This window comes from Macrotis lagotis, chromosome 1 (genome assembly GCF_037893015.1).
Source record: "Macrotis lagotis isolate mMagLag1 chromosome 1, bilby.v1.9.chrom.fasta, whole genome shotgun sequence".
In the NCBI taxonomy this organism is placed as follows: Eukaryota; Metazoa; Chordata; class Mammalia; order Peramelemorphia; family Peramelidae; genus Macrotis; species Macrotis lagotis.
Genome location: NC_133658.1, coordinates 733,751,977 through 733,766,633, shown reverse-complemented (window position 1 = coordinate 733,766,633; position 14,657 = coordinate 733,751,977). Strand labels below are relative to the sequence as shown.

Genomic DNA, 14,657 nt, shown 5'->3' with positions numbered 1-14,657 from the left:
ACATTGATTGCTGATGAATGCAGCCATTCATTCTTTGCAATAATAGCTAGCTTTTATATAGTGCCTACTGTGTGGGAGAGAGGAGGCATTAGACTGGGTATCAGACTCAAGGTCTACAAAGTTATTGTGCTAAACTTATTGCCATATGCCTATGAAACCTGGACAGCCTACCAGCACCATGCCAGGAAACTGAATCCCTTTTATTTGAATTGTCTTGGGAAGATTCTGAAGATCACCAGGCAGGAGAAGATACCAGACCCTGTGGTCATTTCTCAAGCTATACTTCCCAGTATTCAAATGTTACTACAGAGAGTGCAACTTAGATGGGCTAGTCATGTTAATAGAACACCAGGCATATGCTTGCTGAAAGGAATATTTTATGGAGAACTCACACAAAACAAGTGCTCACAAGGGAGTCAGGAGAAGTGATACAAGAACACTCTCAAGGTTCCCCTTAAGAACTTTAGAATTAATTGTACAGCATGGGATCAGCCAGCATGGTGGATCCTCATCAGAGAAAGTGCTGGATGAGCAAAGTAGAATTATAGTAGCTTAAAAGAAACTTGAATGTTAAAATTTAAAGAACTCACCCATTTCATATGGACTATTTATTTCCAACCTGTGGTAGCAGCACATGTCTGGTCAGCTGCAATTGGACACACTGGAACTTGACTCTAACATAGTGATGTCATTTTGGTCCTCTTTGAGAATGAAGGACAAGTAACCAACCATGTATCTATAGGTAATATGTTATGTGCTTTACAATTATTCTCATTTGATCCTCAAAACTACCCTGAAAAGTAGACTTTGTTATTATTCCCATTTTACAGATGAGGAAACTGAAGCAGACAGTGGTTAAAGAACTTGCCCAGGGTTGCATAGCTAGTATTTGTGACTGGATCTAAACTCAGGTCTTCTTGACCTCAGGCTCAGAGCTCTAGACAATTAGCTATCCTTTTGTTTATACTATAATGGTATTTATTATAAATACTATATATATATATATATATATATATATATATATATATATATGTGTGTGTGTGTGTGTGTGTGTGTGTGTGTGTGTGTGTATGTGTGTGTGTGTGTGTGTGTACATTAACCATCGAAATCTTTTGCTCTATTTTCCCCCTCTGCTCATAAATGTTTAGTATTTACTTTATGTCCTTCTCTGCAATCATTCTCATTTGTTGTTCTCAAGTTTTTTAAATCCCACTTAACACTTTTTCTAGTTGTCATGGAATTGGTCCTTCTGGACTTTTAGTATATTTCTCACCTGTATTTCCCAGTTTGCAATAGAATTTAACAGTGGCTTGTTTTCTCTACTTTCAATTGTAGAATTCTGATCTATCTTATAAGTATATTTTTTCCATGTAGACTCTCTTCAAGAAAAAAATGTTAGCTTGTTGTTCTGTAAACCTTTTCATTAGCATTTTTAATGATATATTTTACTGTTTCTTTAATTTTTTGTTCCCTTTTGTTTTCATCATCTTTTCATATACATTAATTATGAAATGTCTTCATCATTCCTTAGTAATGGATGAGACATTTCCTTTTATCTTCTTGTAACTACTTGTCTCATCTGGGGTTAGAAGAGTAGTTAGAACCACAAGTATTCAATAACTTCATTAATTATTCCCACCTGTTTAGGTATTAGGTGCAGAAGAAACAGATAGTGAGCCAACAGGAAGTAATCAGAAACATGAGATAGAGAATTGAACAGAATATTTATTAATATTTGTTGTGGGGGCAGCTAGGTGGTGCAGTGGAAAGAGTGTTGGCCTTGGAGTCAAGAGGACCTGAATTCAAATCCCGCCTCAGACACTAATTACCTAGCTGTATGACCTTGGGCATGTCACTTAACCCCACTATCTTGCAAAGATATTTATTGTAACTAATTTCTTCACAGAGTTATTGTAAGGATCAAATTTTTTAAATTTGTGCTACTTGATAATATAATGTACTACATAAGTATTTATTTAAAATCTATTCTGGGTGTGGATCTCACCATCAGATTATTGATATAGGTTTAGCACTATGGGCAAGATATAATAACACCTAGTACTAGAAGGTTTATCATTTCCTTGTGTTACCATAATTCTTAGATTGTTAAGATGTGAATGTTTATGTTATTCATAAATGGTTTTTTTTAAATTGCAGACTGTAAACCATGCCTTTAGTCAAGAGGAACATTGAACCCAGGCATCTCTGCCGAGGAGCACTACCAGAAGGGATTTCCAGTGAATTGGAATGTGTAACCAATAGTACCCTTGCAGCTATCATACGACAGTTAAGCAGTCTAAGTAAGTTTCCTTCCTGAAAAGGTTTTTTGATGATCAGTGATAATCTATTCATTTTGATGTTAGTAAAGTATTTTGAAAATGTGAAGATGTATTCTGATAGAGGAGCGTCCTCTGGTATTAGTGAAACTACTTGAAATCCGTGAGAGTGCATTAGTTTACTTAGTTTAGATAAAGACATGACCCTCTGCCATTTTAAAAATTCCATCTCCCTAGCATCAGGCAGAAATAGTAGTAAATCATTCTGAACATGGAATTCTATTAAGTTGTTTAAATAAAACCAGTGCTTCAGATGAATGCATCAAGGACTCCCATTAATGTTAATATTTATATCTTTTGGGGGGGTCATTTTTTGATTATAGTCAAGTGAAATAAGTAAAATCTTGATTTTGCCTCTAATTGGCTGGGAATGTGAAAAAATTATTTCACTTCTCAAGTTTTCTGTTTCAACACCTGTAAGATGAATTAGTTGAGTCAGCCAATTTCTGAGTCACTTTTTTAGATGTAACAGTCTGTAATTCTGAGTATTTGAAAAGGTATGTTTAGAATTTTATTAATTTTTTAAATAGATAAGATACTTCTGCAGCAAATAATTAAAAAGAGACATGAGCTGTTTTGATTTTTTTAGCCCTTAGATGATTGGTCCATATTATATATAAAGATTAATAATGCAACTTAAATTTAAATCATGGACTTTGCAAAGAAGTTCATGAAATATTGTTAGTTTTTTAAACTCTCCTTAAGCTCACTTGCAGATGCTTTTACTTAACTTAGACTTCGCTTCTTATGCCTTCATCATTAATACTTGTAAATGAAATAAATATGAATTCTTTATGATTGACAATATTTTTAAAAAGATTTTAGCTATGTTGGCTGAGCCACTTTAAACTGACTTTTCAAGGGGTAATATATAAATGCTCTTAATTTCTTTCAGAAATTTCAAATACACTGAATTCTGTCTTTTCTACTTTTAATAAGAACTCAGTGGAAATTCTTGAGATGCTAAATACTTATATGTAATCTTTGAACCTATTTGAAATCACATTTATACTACCTACCTAGAAAAGCACAAGATTTATGATCTTCAATTTCTTTGGGGTCTTGTTTTTAAGATTTTCCTTCTTTTCAAACAAGTAAAACAAACATCATTATATAATTTTACATACTTTGAGTAAAGGATTATAAAAAAGACATTATTGAGAAGTGGTTGGAAGTAAAATATTCACTAACTTCCTGAAAGCAATTCAGTTTATTATAATTAAGTGGTTTTATAATTATAAGTTAAATATTCTCTTACTCTCTAAAATTTTTCTTTGTTGACCTGAAATTGAAAATGTAGATCAAGATTTTACATAATCAGTGTTGCATCTAAACTAATATTTAATCAAAAATAAGATCCATGAATATCCTTTCTAAAGTACCTTAAAACAGAGTGAAATAGAGGCAGTAAAACCAACATAAGGAAAACTTGGTGAGAGTCTCTACTGAACAGGAATCCAAGGACAAAAACAGGATAACAAATAGAATAAAAATGTAAAATATTTGTAAACATTTTTATAACAAATTTTTCACCATCAAAGATAGGATAACCAACACACTTGGACTTTGTAATGGTTGGGTTTATGGAAGGTAGAAATGACACTAAAGAATAAAAGATGGGGAATTAACCTGATTAGGCTGTGTGCAGAGTTTAGCTATTTGTCTTTTGCCACCCAATTCACCACAAGTTCACTGCAGACTAGGTTCCACATATTTCCTGCCAGTCATCATAGCAAATCTCATATTGTTATATGTGTTGTGTATGTTGTTCCAGCATCCTTGCTAGAACTTCACATTTGTGGCACTATTGAGAGATTGATTCACAAAGTATATAAAGAAGACATGAGAGAAAAATTTCAAAACTTATTAATACCAAAAAAGTGACTTAAAGATCATCAACTACAAGTATTAAGGCTGAAGGCATAAGAAGTGAAGTCTAAGTTAAGTAAAAGCATCTGCAAGAGGGCTTAAGAAGAAAACACAAAGAATATTTCATGAAATGCTTTTCAAAGTCCTTGATTTAAATTTAAATTGCATTATTAATCTTTATATAAAATATGGACAAGACATCATCTATGGGGTAAAAACCAACTACTCATATCTCTTTTTTAATTATTTGCTTGTTTCAAGGTTTTTGGCAATATGCAATAATATCTGTTAAGCATAAAGCAGTGTAAAATGCAGTAAAAGTTACTAAGATAATCATACTTTTTTACCCAATAATTTCCTTATTGGAAATATAAAAAGATTGTGTTTATAATCTTTACTTTAAAATTATTCAGAGAATAAAGTTTTTAGTTATACACAAGGATTTGATATTCCCTCTAACAAGAAAGTCCTTTATGTTCAAAATTTTCATAGTAACATTGTATGTAATTGTCAAAAATCCCTTCCAAAACAAATACTTATAAAACAAAAAGAAAGAAAATATCCTAAATATTCAACAATAAGGGGATAGTTAAATGATCATGAGATTCTAATGAGTCATTAATCAATCAATCAGTCAAATATTTATTATAAAGCATCTATTATGTTCCAGGCTCTGTTCTATGGCCTGGAAATTTGAGGATAAGAAAAAAGCAAGTATTTGCTAGTGGAAACTGAGGGAGAGGGAGATCGGGAGGAATTTTAAAGGGTAAACAACAAGATTGGTATTTGTCCAGGGGTGCCAGATTATGATGGGCTTTGAATGATAAAGAGAGGATCCTGGAAGTGATAAGGAAATAATATAACTTACTGCAGGAAAAGGAAGTAGAGGTGTCATGATCAATGAGATCATTTTGATAGCTGAGTAAAGAATGGACTAGAGTGGAGAAAGACTTGACACAGGTAGACCAGTGCAGGCTGGTGTAGGAGTCCAAGGATAAGGGAATAAGGACAGTTTCCTTCAACCTTGATGGAAGTGGCTCCTCTCAGAAGTTCAGAGAGCTAGGACAACTGTATTAGACCAGCTATGGACAATGCTATCCCCATCCAGAGGAAGAAAAACAAAATGAAACAAAACAAAATTTTAAAAATTTCAAGAAAACAAAAAGCCCTTCATAATCTGTTGAACACTTTATGAAAAATGGATCTTATGTATCTTTTCCCTTAATTCTAATTCCCCATACTGAAATGATTAATCTCTAAACATGTTTATCACAAATATGTATATACAATGTTACCTGACTGTTCACTGTTGAGGGGAGGGGGGGAATGGTAAGGGAGCGTGGATGATGGTACTTTCTACAATTAGAAATTAGGAAGAGGAAAATGTTTTTTGGTGGAAATATAATGACTTCATTTTTAGATGCATTGAACTTAAAATGTCTTCAAAATATTTAGTTTGAGATGTATAATTAATAATTGTAGGTGTAAGTTTGAAAGTGGGCATAAAGATTAGGGCTGTATAAGTTGATTTAAGAAACATCAGCATAGAGATGATAATTGAATCTATGGGAACTGATGAGAGCACCAAGTGAAATAGTAGAGGGAGAAGAAAAGAGGACTCAGAATAGATCCTTTAGGGGACACCCATTGTAAGTGGATGACTTGGATGAAGATCTAGCAGAAGAGACTGAGGAGTAATCAGATAGACAAAATGGTGACAGAAAAAACAGAGAGAAGAGATTATCAAGGAGAAGAGTATGATCAACAGTGTTAAAGACTACAGAGAAGCTGGGAAGGATAAGAATTGAGAAAAGATTATTAAATTGGACAATTAAGAAACCATTTAGGGGCAACTAAGTAGTGCAGTGGATAGAGTATTGACCTTGGGTTCAAACCTGGTCTCAGATACTAGCTCTGTGACCATGAGCAAGTCAATTAACCTTGATCTCCCCCTGCCCCAATTTCAAATTTTCTAATTTGAAGAATTCTCCAAAAGTAGAATGAGCCACATAGGGAGGTAGTTAACTCCCTTCTTCAAAGACTATTTATTGGTCACTTGGGGAATATATTGAAGGATAGATTCTTGTTCGGGTATAAAATTAAACCAAATGGATTTTGAAGTTCCTTCTGACCTTTTGATTCTTTAATGTATTAATCAAATCTTTGCCTAGTTATTATTTATAGTATTAGAGATTCAGGATTGTCATGGATAGAGAACTCTGGACTTAGTGTAAAGAAGTCCTGAATTTGAATCTTGCCTCAGCAAAATAACTGACCCTAGGAAAGTCATTTAATCTCAACCTTAGTCTCATTTTCTATGAAATGGGAATCAATAATGGCACCTACCTCACAGGATCAAATAAGATATCCTCTATAAAAGTTTTGCAAAATATAAATGATATCTAAGTATCAGGTTTTATTATATAGTGTTCATTTAGAGAAAAGGTATTAGACAAACATTTATACTTGGGGAGGTGGCTGGGAGGAAGAGGTGTAGTTTTTTTGAAAGAATGTCGGATTTATAATGAGATAATTTTATTCAGTGACTCAACAGATTCACTTTGTAACATTAAGGTCTTCATATGCAAAATAAGGATTAGATAATCTCTAGGATCTCTTCTAGCTCTAACATGCTGGTGATTTTGTGATTGTTTAAGTAGCAACCTTATCTGCAAGCCAAAGGACTTGTTTGCTACATAAATTGTGAAATGTACTTATAATTACTGACTTTTTTTTTCTGAAAAGACATGTATTAAATTATGTGCAAAAAACTGACCTACTTTCAGAATCAACTTGTTCTCTCTATTTATTCAAGGCTTAAAAACAATGAAATTTGCTCTTGGAAATACCTATTGATATGGAGAGTGCTACATAGGTTTAAAAATAATTTTTAATTTGAGGAAAATTAAATTAAAATCCTATTGAGTTTATTAAAATATTGCTTCAGTTGATAAGAATACAAAAATTTAAAGTGCACTGATCAAATTCTTTATTCTCTTAATAAATATTTGTTTTCCAATTACATACAATAGTAGTTTCTAACTATCATTTATCTGTAAAGTTTTGAAGTTTATAATTTCCCCCACCTTCCCTTCCCTCCCCACCCCTCCACAGAAGGCAGTCTGATAATCTTTATATTGTTTCCATGCTATATTCATTGATCATAATTGAATGTGTTGAAAGAAAAATCATATCCTTGAGGAAAAAAATAAAATATTAGAGATAGCAAAATTATGTAGTACATAAGACATTTTTTTTAATTGAAGGTAATAGTCTTTGGTCTTTGTTTAAACTCCACAGTTCTTTCTCTGGACATAGATGGTATTCTCCACCACAGATACCCCCAAATTGTCCCTGATTGTTGCACTGGATGGAATGAGCAAAGCCTTAATGGCTTGATTGGTTAATGTTGATCCCCCTTGTTGTTGTTCAGGTGCACAGTGTTCTTCTGGTTCTGTTCATCTCATTCAGCATCAGTTCATGAAAATCCTTCCAATCTTCTCTGAAATCCCATTCATAGTTTCAAATAGGACAATAGTGTTCCATTACATACATATACCACAATTTTTTCAGCCATTTCTGAATTGATGGACATTCACTCAAATTCTAATTCTTTGCTACCATAAACAGGGCTGCAATGAATATATTGGTACAAGTGATGTTTTTACCCTTTTTCATGATCTCTTCAGCATATAAACCCAATATATGTATTCCTGGATTGAAGGGTATGCTCATTTATCACAGATCATATTATGTTTTTAAATTTTTATTTATTTAAGGCAATGTGGTCAAGTGACTTGCTCAAGGTCACAGAGCTGGGAAATTATAAAGTGTCTGAGGTCAAATTTGAACTCGGGTACTCCTGACTCTAGGGCTGGTGCTCTATCTACTTCACTACCTAGCTGCCCCCACAGATCAAATTCTTTTTTTTTTTTAGGTTTTTGCAAGGTAAATGGGGTTAAGTGCCTTGCCCAAGGCCACACAGCTAGGTAATTATTAAGTGTGAGACTAGATTTGAATCCAGGTACTCCTGACTCCAAGGCTGGTGCTTTATCCACTATGCCACCTAGCCACCCCCACACAGATCAAATTCTTTTTTTTTTTAAAATTATTTTTATTAAAGATATTATTTGAATTTTACAATTTTCCCCCAATCTTGCTTCCCCCCACCCAGATAGCACTCTGTCAGTCTTTACTTTGTTTCCATGTTGTACCTTGATCCAAATTGGGTGTGATGAGAGAGAGAAATCATATCCTTAAAGAGAAGAGAATTCTAAGAGGTAACAAGATCAGACAATAAGATACCTGTCTTTTTCTAAATTAAAGGGAATAGTTCTTGCACTTTGTTCAAACTCCACAGCTCCTTATCTGGATACAGATGGTACTGTCCTTTGCAGACAGCCCAAAATTGTTCCCGATTGTTGCACTGATGGAATGAGCAAGTCCTTCAAGGTTGAATATAACTCTCATGTTGCTGTTAGGGTGTACAGTGTTTTTCTGGTTCTGCTCATCTCACTCAGGATCCCTCCAGGTTTCCCTGAAATCCCATCCCTCCTGGTTTCTAATAGAACAATAGTGTTCCATGACATACATATACCACAGTTTGTTAAGCCATTCCCCAATTGAAGGACATTTACTGGATTTCCAATTCTTTGCCACCACAAACAGGGCTGCTATAAATATTTTTGTGCAAGTAATGTTTTTACCCTTTTCCCTCAGCTCTTCAGGGTATAGACCCAGTAGTGGTATTGCTGGGTTAAAGGGTATGCTCATTTTTGTTGCCCTTTGGGCATAGTTCCAAATAGCCCTCCAGAAGGGTTGGATGAGTTCACAGCTCCACCAACAGTGTAATGGTGTCCCAGATTTCCTACAGCCCTTCCAACAATGATCATTATGCTTCCTGGTCATACTGGCCAATCTGAGAGGTGTGAGGTGGTACCTCAGAGAAGCTTTAATTTACATTTCTCTAATAATCAATGATTTAGAGCATTTTTTCATGTGGCTATGGATTACTTTGATCTCCTCATCTGTAAATTGCCTTTGCATATCCTTAGACCATTTGTCAATTGGGGAATGGCTTTTTGTTTTAAAAATATGGCTCAGTTCTCTGTATATTTTAGAAATGAGTCTTTTGTCAGAATCATTAGTTATAAAGGTTGTTTCCCAATTTACTACATTTCTTTTGATCTTGATTACATTGGTTTTATCTGTGCAAAAGCTTTTTAATTTAATGTAATTGAAATCATCTAATTGGTTTTTGGTGATGTTCTCCAACTCTTCCTTAGTCATAGACTGTTCCCCTTTCCATAGATCTGACAGGTAGACTAGTCCTTGATCTTCTAATTTGCTTATAGTATTGATTTTTATGTCTATGTCCTGTAACCATTTGGATCTTATCTTGGTAAAGGGTGTGAGGTGTTGGTCTAATCTAAGTTTCTTCCATACTAACTTCCAATTATCCCAGCAATTTTTATCAAAGAGGGAGTTTTTATCCCAATGGCTGGATTCTTTGGGTGTATCAAACAGCAGATTACTATAATCATCTCCTGCTTTTACACCTAGTCTATTCCACTGTTCCACCACTCTATTCCTTAGCCAATACCAAACAGTTTTGATGACTGATGCTTTATAATATAATTTTAGATCGGGTAGGGCTAAGCCACCTCCATTTGCACTTTTTTCATTAAGTTCCTGGCAATTCTTGACTTTTTATTTCTCTATATGAATTTACTTACAATTTTTTCTAACTCATTAAAGTAATTTTTTTGGAATTTTGATTGCTAGGGCATTAAACATATAGTTTAGTTTTGGTAGAATTGTCATTTTTATTTTATTAGCTCTCCCTATCCATGAGCAGTTGATATTTGCCCAGTTATTTAAATGTAATTTAATTTGTGTGAGAAGTGTTTTATAATTGTTTTCAAAAAGATTCTAAGTCTGTCTTAGCAAATAGACTCCCAAATATTTTACATTGTCTGAGGTTACTTTGAATGGGATTTCTCTTTCTAGCTCTTCCTGCTGTTTCTTGCTAGACATATATAGAAAAGTTGAGGATTTGAGGGTTTATTTTATAACCTGCAACTTTGCTAAAATTGCTAATTTTTCCAGTAGTTTTTTAGGTGATTTCTTGGGATTTTCTAGGTAGAACATCATGTCATTTGCAAAGAGTGAGAGTTTTGTCTCTTCCTTCCCAATTCTAATTCCTTCAATTGCTTTTTCTTCTCTAATTGCTGATGCTAACATTTCTAATACAATATTGAATAGTAGTGGTGATAATGGGCACCCTTGTTTCACCTCTGATCTTATTGGGAATGTCTCTAGCCTATCCCCATTTAATATAATGCTTGTTGATGGTTTCAGATAGATACTGCTAATTATTTTAAGGAACAGTCCATTTATTCCTACACTCTCTAGTGTTTTTAATAGGAATGGATGCTGTATTTTGTCAAAAGCTTTTTCAGCATCTATTGATATGATCATATGATTTCTGATAGGTTTGTTGTTGATATAATTAAGTATACTAACAGTTTTTCTAATATTGAACCATCCCTGCATTCCTGGAATAAATCCTACTTGATCATAACATATTATCCTAGTGATGACTTGTTGTAGTCATTTTGCTAAGATTTTATTTAGGATTTTTGTATCTATATTCATCAGGGAAATAGGTCTATAATTTTATTTCTCTGTTTTAACTCTTCCTGGTTTAGGTAACAGTACCATATTGGTTTCATAGAAAGAGTTAGGCAGAGTTCCATCTTTCCCTATTTTTCCAAAGAGTTTATATAGGATTGGAACCAATTGTTCCTTAAATGTTTGGTAGAATTCACTTGTGAATCCATCAGGCCCTGGAGATTTTTTTTTTAGGGAGTTCAATAATGGCTTGTTGAATTTCTTTTTCTGAGATAGGGCTGTTTAGGTATTTAATCTCTTCTTCAGGTAACCTGGGCAACTTATATTTTTGTAAATATTCATCCATTTCACTTAGATTATCCAATTTATTGGCATAGAGTTGGGCAAAACAATTTCAAATTATTCCTTTAATTTCCTCCTCATTGGTGGTGAGTTCACCTTTTTCATTTATAATACTAGCAATTTGGTTTTCTTCTTTCTTTTTTTTTTTAATCAAATTGACCAGAGGTTTATCAATTTTATTGGTTTTTTCATAATACCAACTTTTGGTTTTATTTATTAATTCAATAGATTTTTGCTTTTGATTTTATTAATTTCTCCTTTAATTTTTAGAATTTCTAATTTGGTATTTGATTGGGGATTTTTTGATTTGTTCTTTCTCTAATTTTTTTAGTTTCATGTTTAGTTCATTGATTTCCTCTTTCTCCAATTTATTCATATAAGCATTTAGAGCTATAATATATCCTCTGAGAGTTGCTTTGAATGAATCCCATAGGTTTTGGTATGTTGTTTCATTATTATCATTATCTAGGATAAAATGGTTAATTCTTTCTATAATTTGATTTTTGGTCCACTCATTTTTTAAAATGAGGTTATTCAGTTTCCAATTTGTTCTGGGTCTATATCTCCTTGGTCCAGTATTGCATATGACTTTTATTGCATTATGATCTGAGAAAGATGTATTCACTATTTCTGCAGGTGATCATTAGGTTTTTATGTCTGAGTACATGGTCAATTTTTGTATACGTTCCATGTACTGAAGAGAAAAAGGTACATTCCTTTCTATCCCCATTCAGTTTCCTTCATAAGTCTATCATATCTAATTTTTCTAACAATCTATTTACCTCCCTAATTTCTTTCTTGTTTGTTTTATGATTTGATTTATCTAGATCTGATAGCAGGAGGTTGAGGTCTCCCACTAGTAGAGTTTTGCTGTCTATGTCTTCCTGTAGTTCTTTCAGCTTCTCCTCTAAGAATTTGGGTGCTGTCCCACTGGCTGCATATATATTCAATATTGAAATGACTTTATTGTCTATAGTACCTTTCCTTATCTCTTTTAACGCTATCTCTTTTTGCTGCTGCTTTGTCTGAGATAAGGATTGCTACCCCTGTTTTTTTTTACTTCAGCTGAAGCAAAATATATTTTGCTCCAACCTTTTACCTTTACTCTATATGTATCTCTTCGCTTCAAATGAGTTTCTTGTTAGCAGCATATTGTAGGGTTCTGGTTTTTAATCCACTCTGCTATTGGCTTATGTTGTAAGGGAGAATTCATCCTATTCACATTCAAGGTTATGATTACTAATTCTTTATTGCCCTCTGTGCTATCTTCCCTCTGTTTGTATTTTCCCCCCTTTCCCCCCTTTTATCCATATTCCCCAGTATTGTTTCTGAATACCACCCCTTCAGTGTGTTTGCCCTCCTATATCACACCCTCCCCTTTCTTTCCCCTTTCCCTTTTTCCCTTTTTCCCTTTTCCCCTTTTCCCTTCCCTTCCTTTTGTTATTTCTCATTTCCCCCATTCCCCTTCCCTTTCTCTGTCCCCCCTCCCCTTTTCCCCTTTTAATACTTGAAACTGAGTATGTGTAGGTTGACTTTAAGCCAAGTCTGATGAGGAAAAAAACATTCAGGTGTTTCTCCTCTGCTCCCTTCTTCCCCTCTATTAGAATAGGTTTTTTGTACCTCTTAGTGTAATGAGATTTACCCCATTCAGTCCCCTCCCTCCTCCCATCTCTTTCCTGTCCCCCCTTTTTAGGGAGGTAGTGTTTTTTTAGATCATTCTATCTAAGTCATAGAAAATTCTGAGTGTCTGTCCCTTCTAGTTCAGTATATTCTATTGAATAGAGTCAAAATTCCTGAGAGTTATTTGAGTCTTTCTCCCAGGTGGGGTTAAAGCCAGTTACATCCATTAGATAGCAGTCTCATGGATAGGTCATGAATGTCCATCATTTCTGGCTAGGGGTATTCTCTCTGTTAGAATTACATTTGTCAAGGTTTCAACTTACTGGATTGCATTTTTCTTTCCTTTTACTTCCCCCCAATTTTTTTTACCTTTTCATGTGTCTCTTGAACCTCCTGTTTGATGTCCAAATTTTCTGTTTAGCTCTGGTCTTTTCATCAGAAATTTTTGGAGTTCTTCCATTTCGTTAAATGTCCATTCCCTGGAAGAAAAGGCTCAGCTTTGCAGGAAAGTAGATTCTTGGCTGCATTCCAAGCTCCCGTGCTCTTCGAAATATCTCGTTCCAGGCCCTTCGATCCCTTAATGTTGATGCATCCAGGTCCTGCATGATCCTTACTGTGGCTCCTTGATATTTAAATTGTTTCTTTCTGGCTGCTTGCAGGATTTTCTCTTTTATCTGATAGTTCTGGAGTTTGGCCACAACATTCCTTGGTGTTTTCATTTTAGGATCTTTTTCTGGTGGGGATCGATGTACTCTTTCAATTACTACTTTGCCCTCTGATTCCATGATATCAGGGCAGTTTTCCATCACTAGATCCTGTTAATATTAAGTCCAGGCTTTTTTTCTCTTCAATGTTTTCAGGAAGTCCTATAATTTTCAGGTTGCCCCTTCTCGATCTATTCTTAAGGTCATTGGTTTTGTTGATGAGGTATTTTACATTTGCTTCTATTTTTTCTATTTTTTGATTTTGTTTAACTGGCTCTTGGTGTCTCATGGAGTCATTAGTTTCTGTGGACTCCATTCTTTTTTGGGGGGAGGAGTTTTCTTCATTAACCTTTTGCAACTCCTTTTCCAATTGGTCAATTCTAATTTTGAAAGAGCTTTCCACTTGACCAATTGAGGTTTTGAGAGAATTAATTTCTTTTTGCATTTGCTCATTTGAAGATCTGAGAGAATTATTCTCATTTTGTAATTGTCCAATTGATGATCTGAGAGATTTATTTTCCTTTTGTGTTTGTCCAATTGTACTTTCTAAGGTTTTGTTTTCTTGTTGCAAGGTATTAATTGTCTCTCCCAAATTTTTAAGCTCCTTCCTTATTTCTTCAAGGAAGTCTTTCTGTGCTGGAAACCAGATTGTATTCTCCTCAGAGTTCCAGGTCCCTCTGAGTTGGGGTCTTTCCCTTCCAAGAATTTTTCTGTGGATCCACCTCTCTGCTGACCCTTCTTCATTATGCTGCGACCTTGAGTTGGGGGGTGGGGATGGTTCACCTGGGTTTGGGATCGCTAAAGCCTTTACTCACTGAGTGAAGTTTCTCTGTCTGGCCAATAGGAGGTGTTGGTTGCTTTCTCTGGAGTGTCTGTGACCTTGGTTAAGAGGCCTTTTCCCTTTGCTTGAGGGGAGGAGTTGGAGCTATTTAATTCTTTTGCCTTCAATCAATGGTAGGCTTTACCCTGGCCTGAGGTCATTCCTCAGCTGGGCTGGTTTTTTTGCTCACACACCTGGGCCTGAGGCAGAAGTAGTTTGCATTTGTTTGGGAAGAGGCCTCAGTGCAATGGAGGTGTGGACTCAGGAGCCTAGGGATGGTGTCCGCAGCTCTCCTGCATCAGACCTCTCCCCCCAGCCTGGTCCCAAAGCTCC

General features: G+C 34.7%; 1 protein-coding gene across 2 annotated transcripts in view; it reads left to right on the top strand.

Moving 5' to 3' along the window:
• The window catches only part of WASF3 (WASP family member 3), a 194,511-nt gene that overhangs the window by 139,292 nt on the left and 40,562 nt on the right, over positions 1–14,657 (top strand). For both annotated transcript variants that reach the window (XM_074216172.1, XM_074216171.1), the window contains exon 3: positions 2,158–2,300. In XM_074216172.1, the coding sequence (XP_074072273.1) occupies positions 2,168–2,300 (133 nt within the window). In that variant the 5' untranslated portion in view covers positions 2,158–2,167. The remainder of the gene's footprint in view (positions 1–2,157; positions 2,301–14,657) is intronic.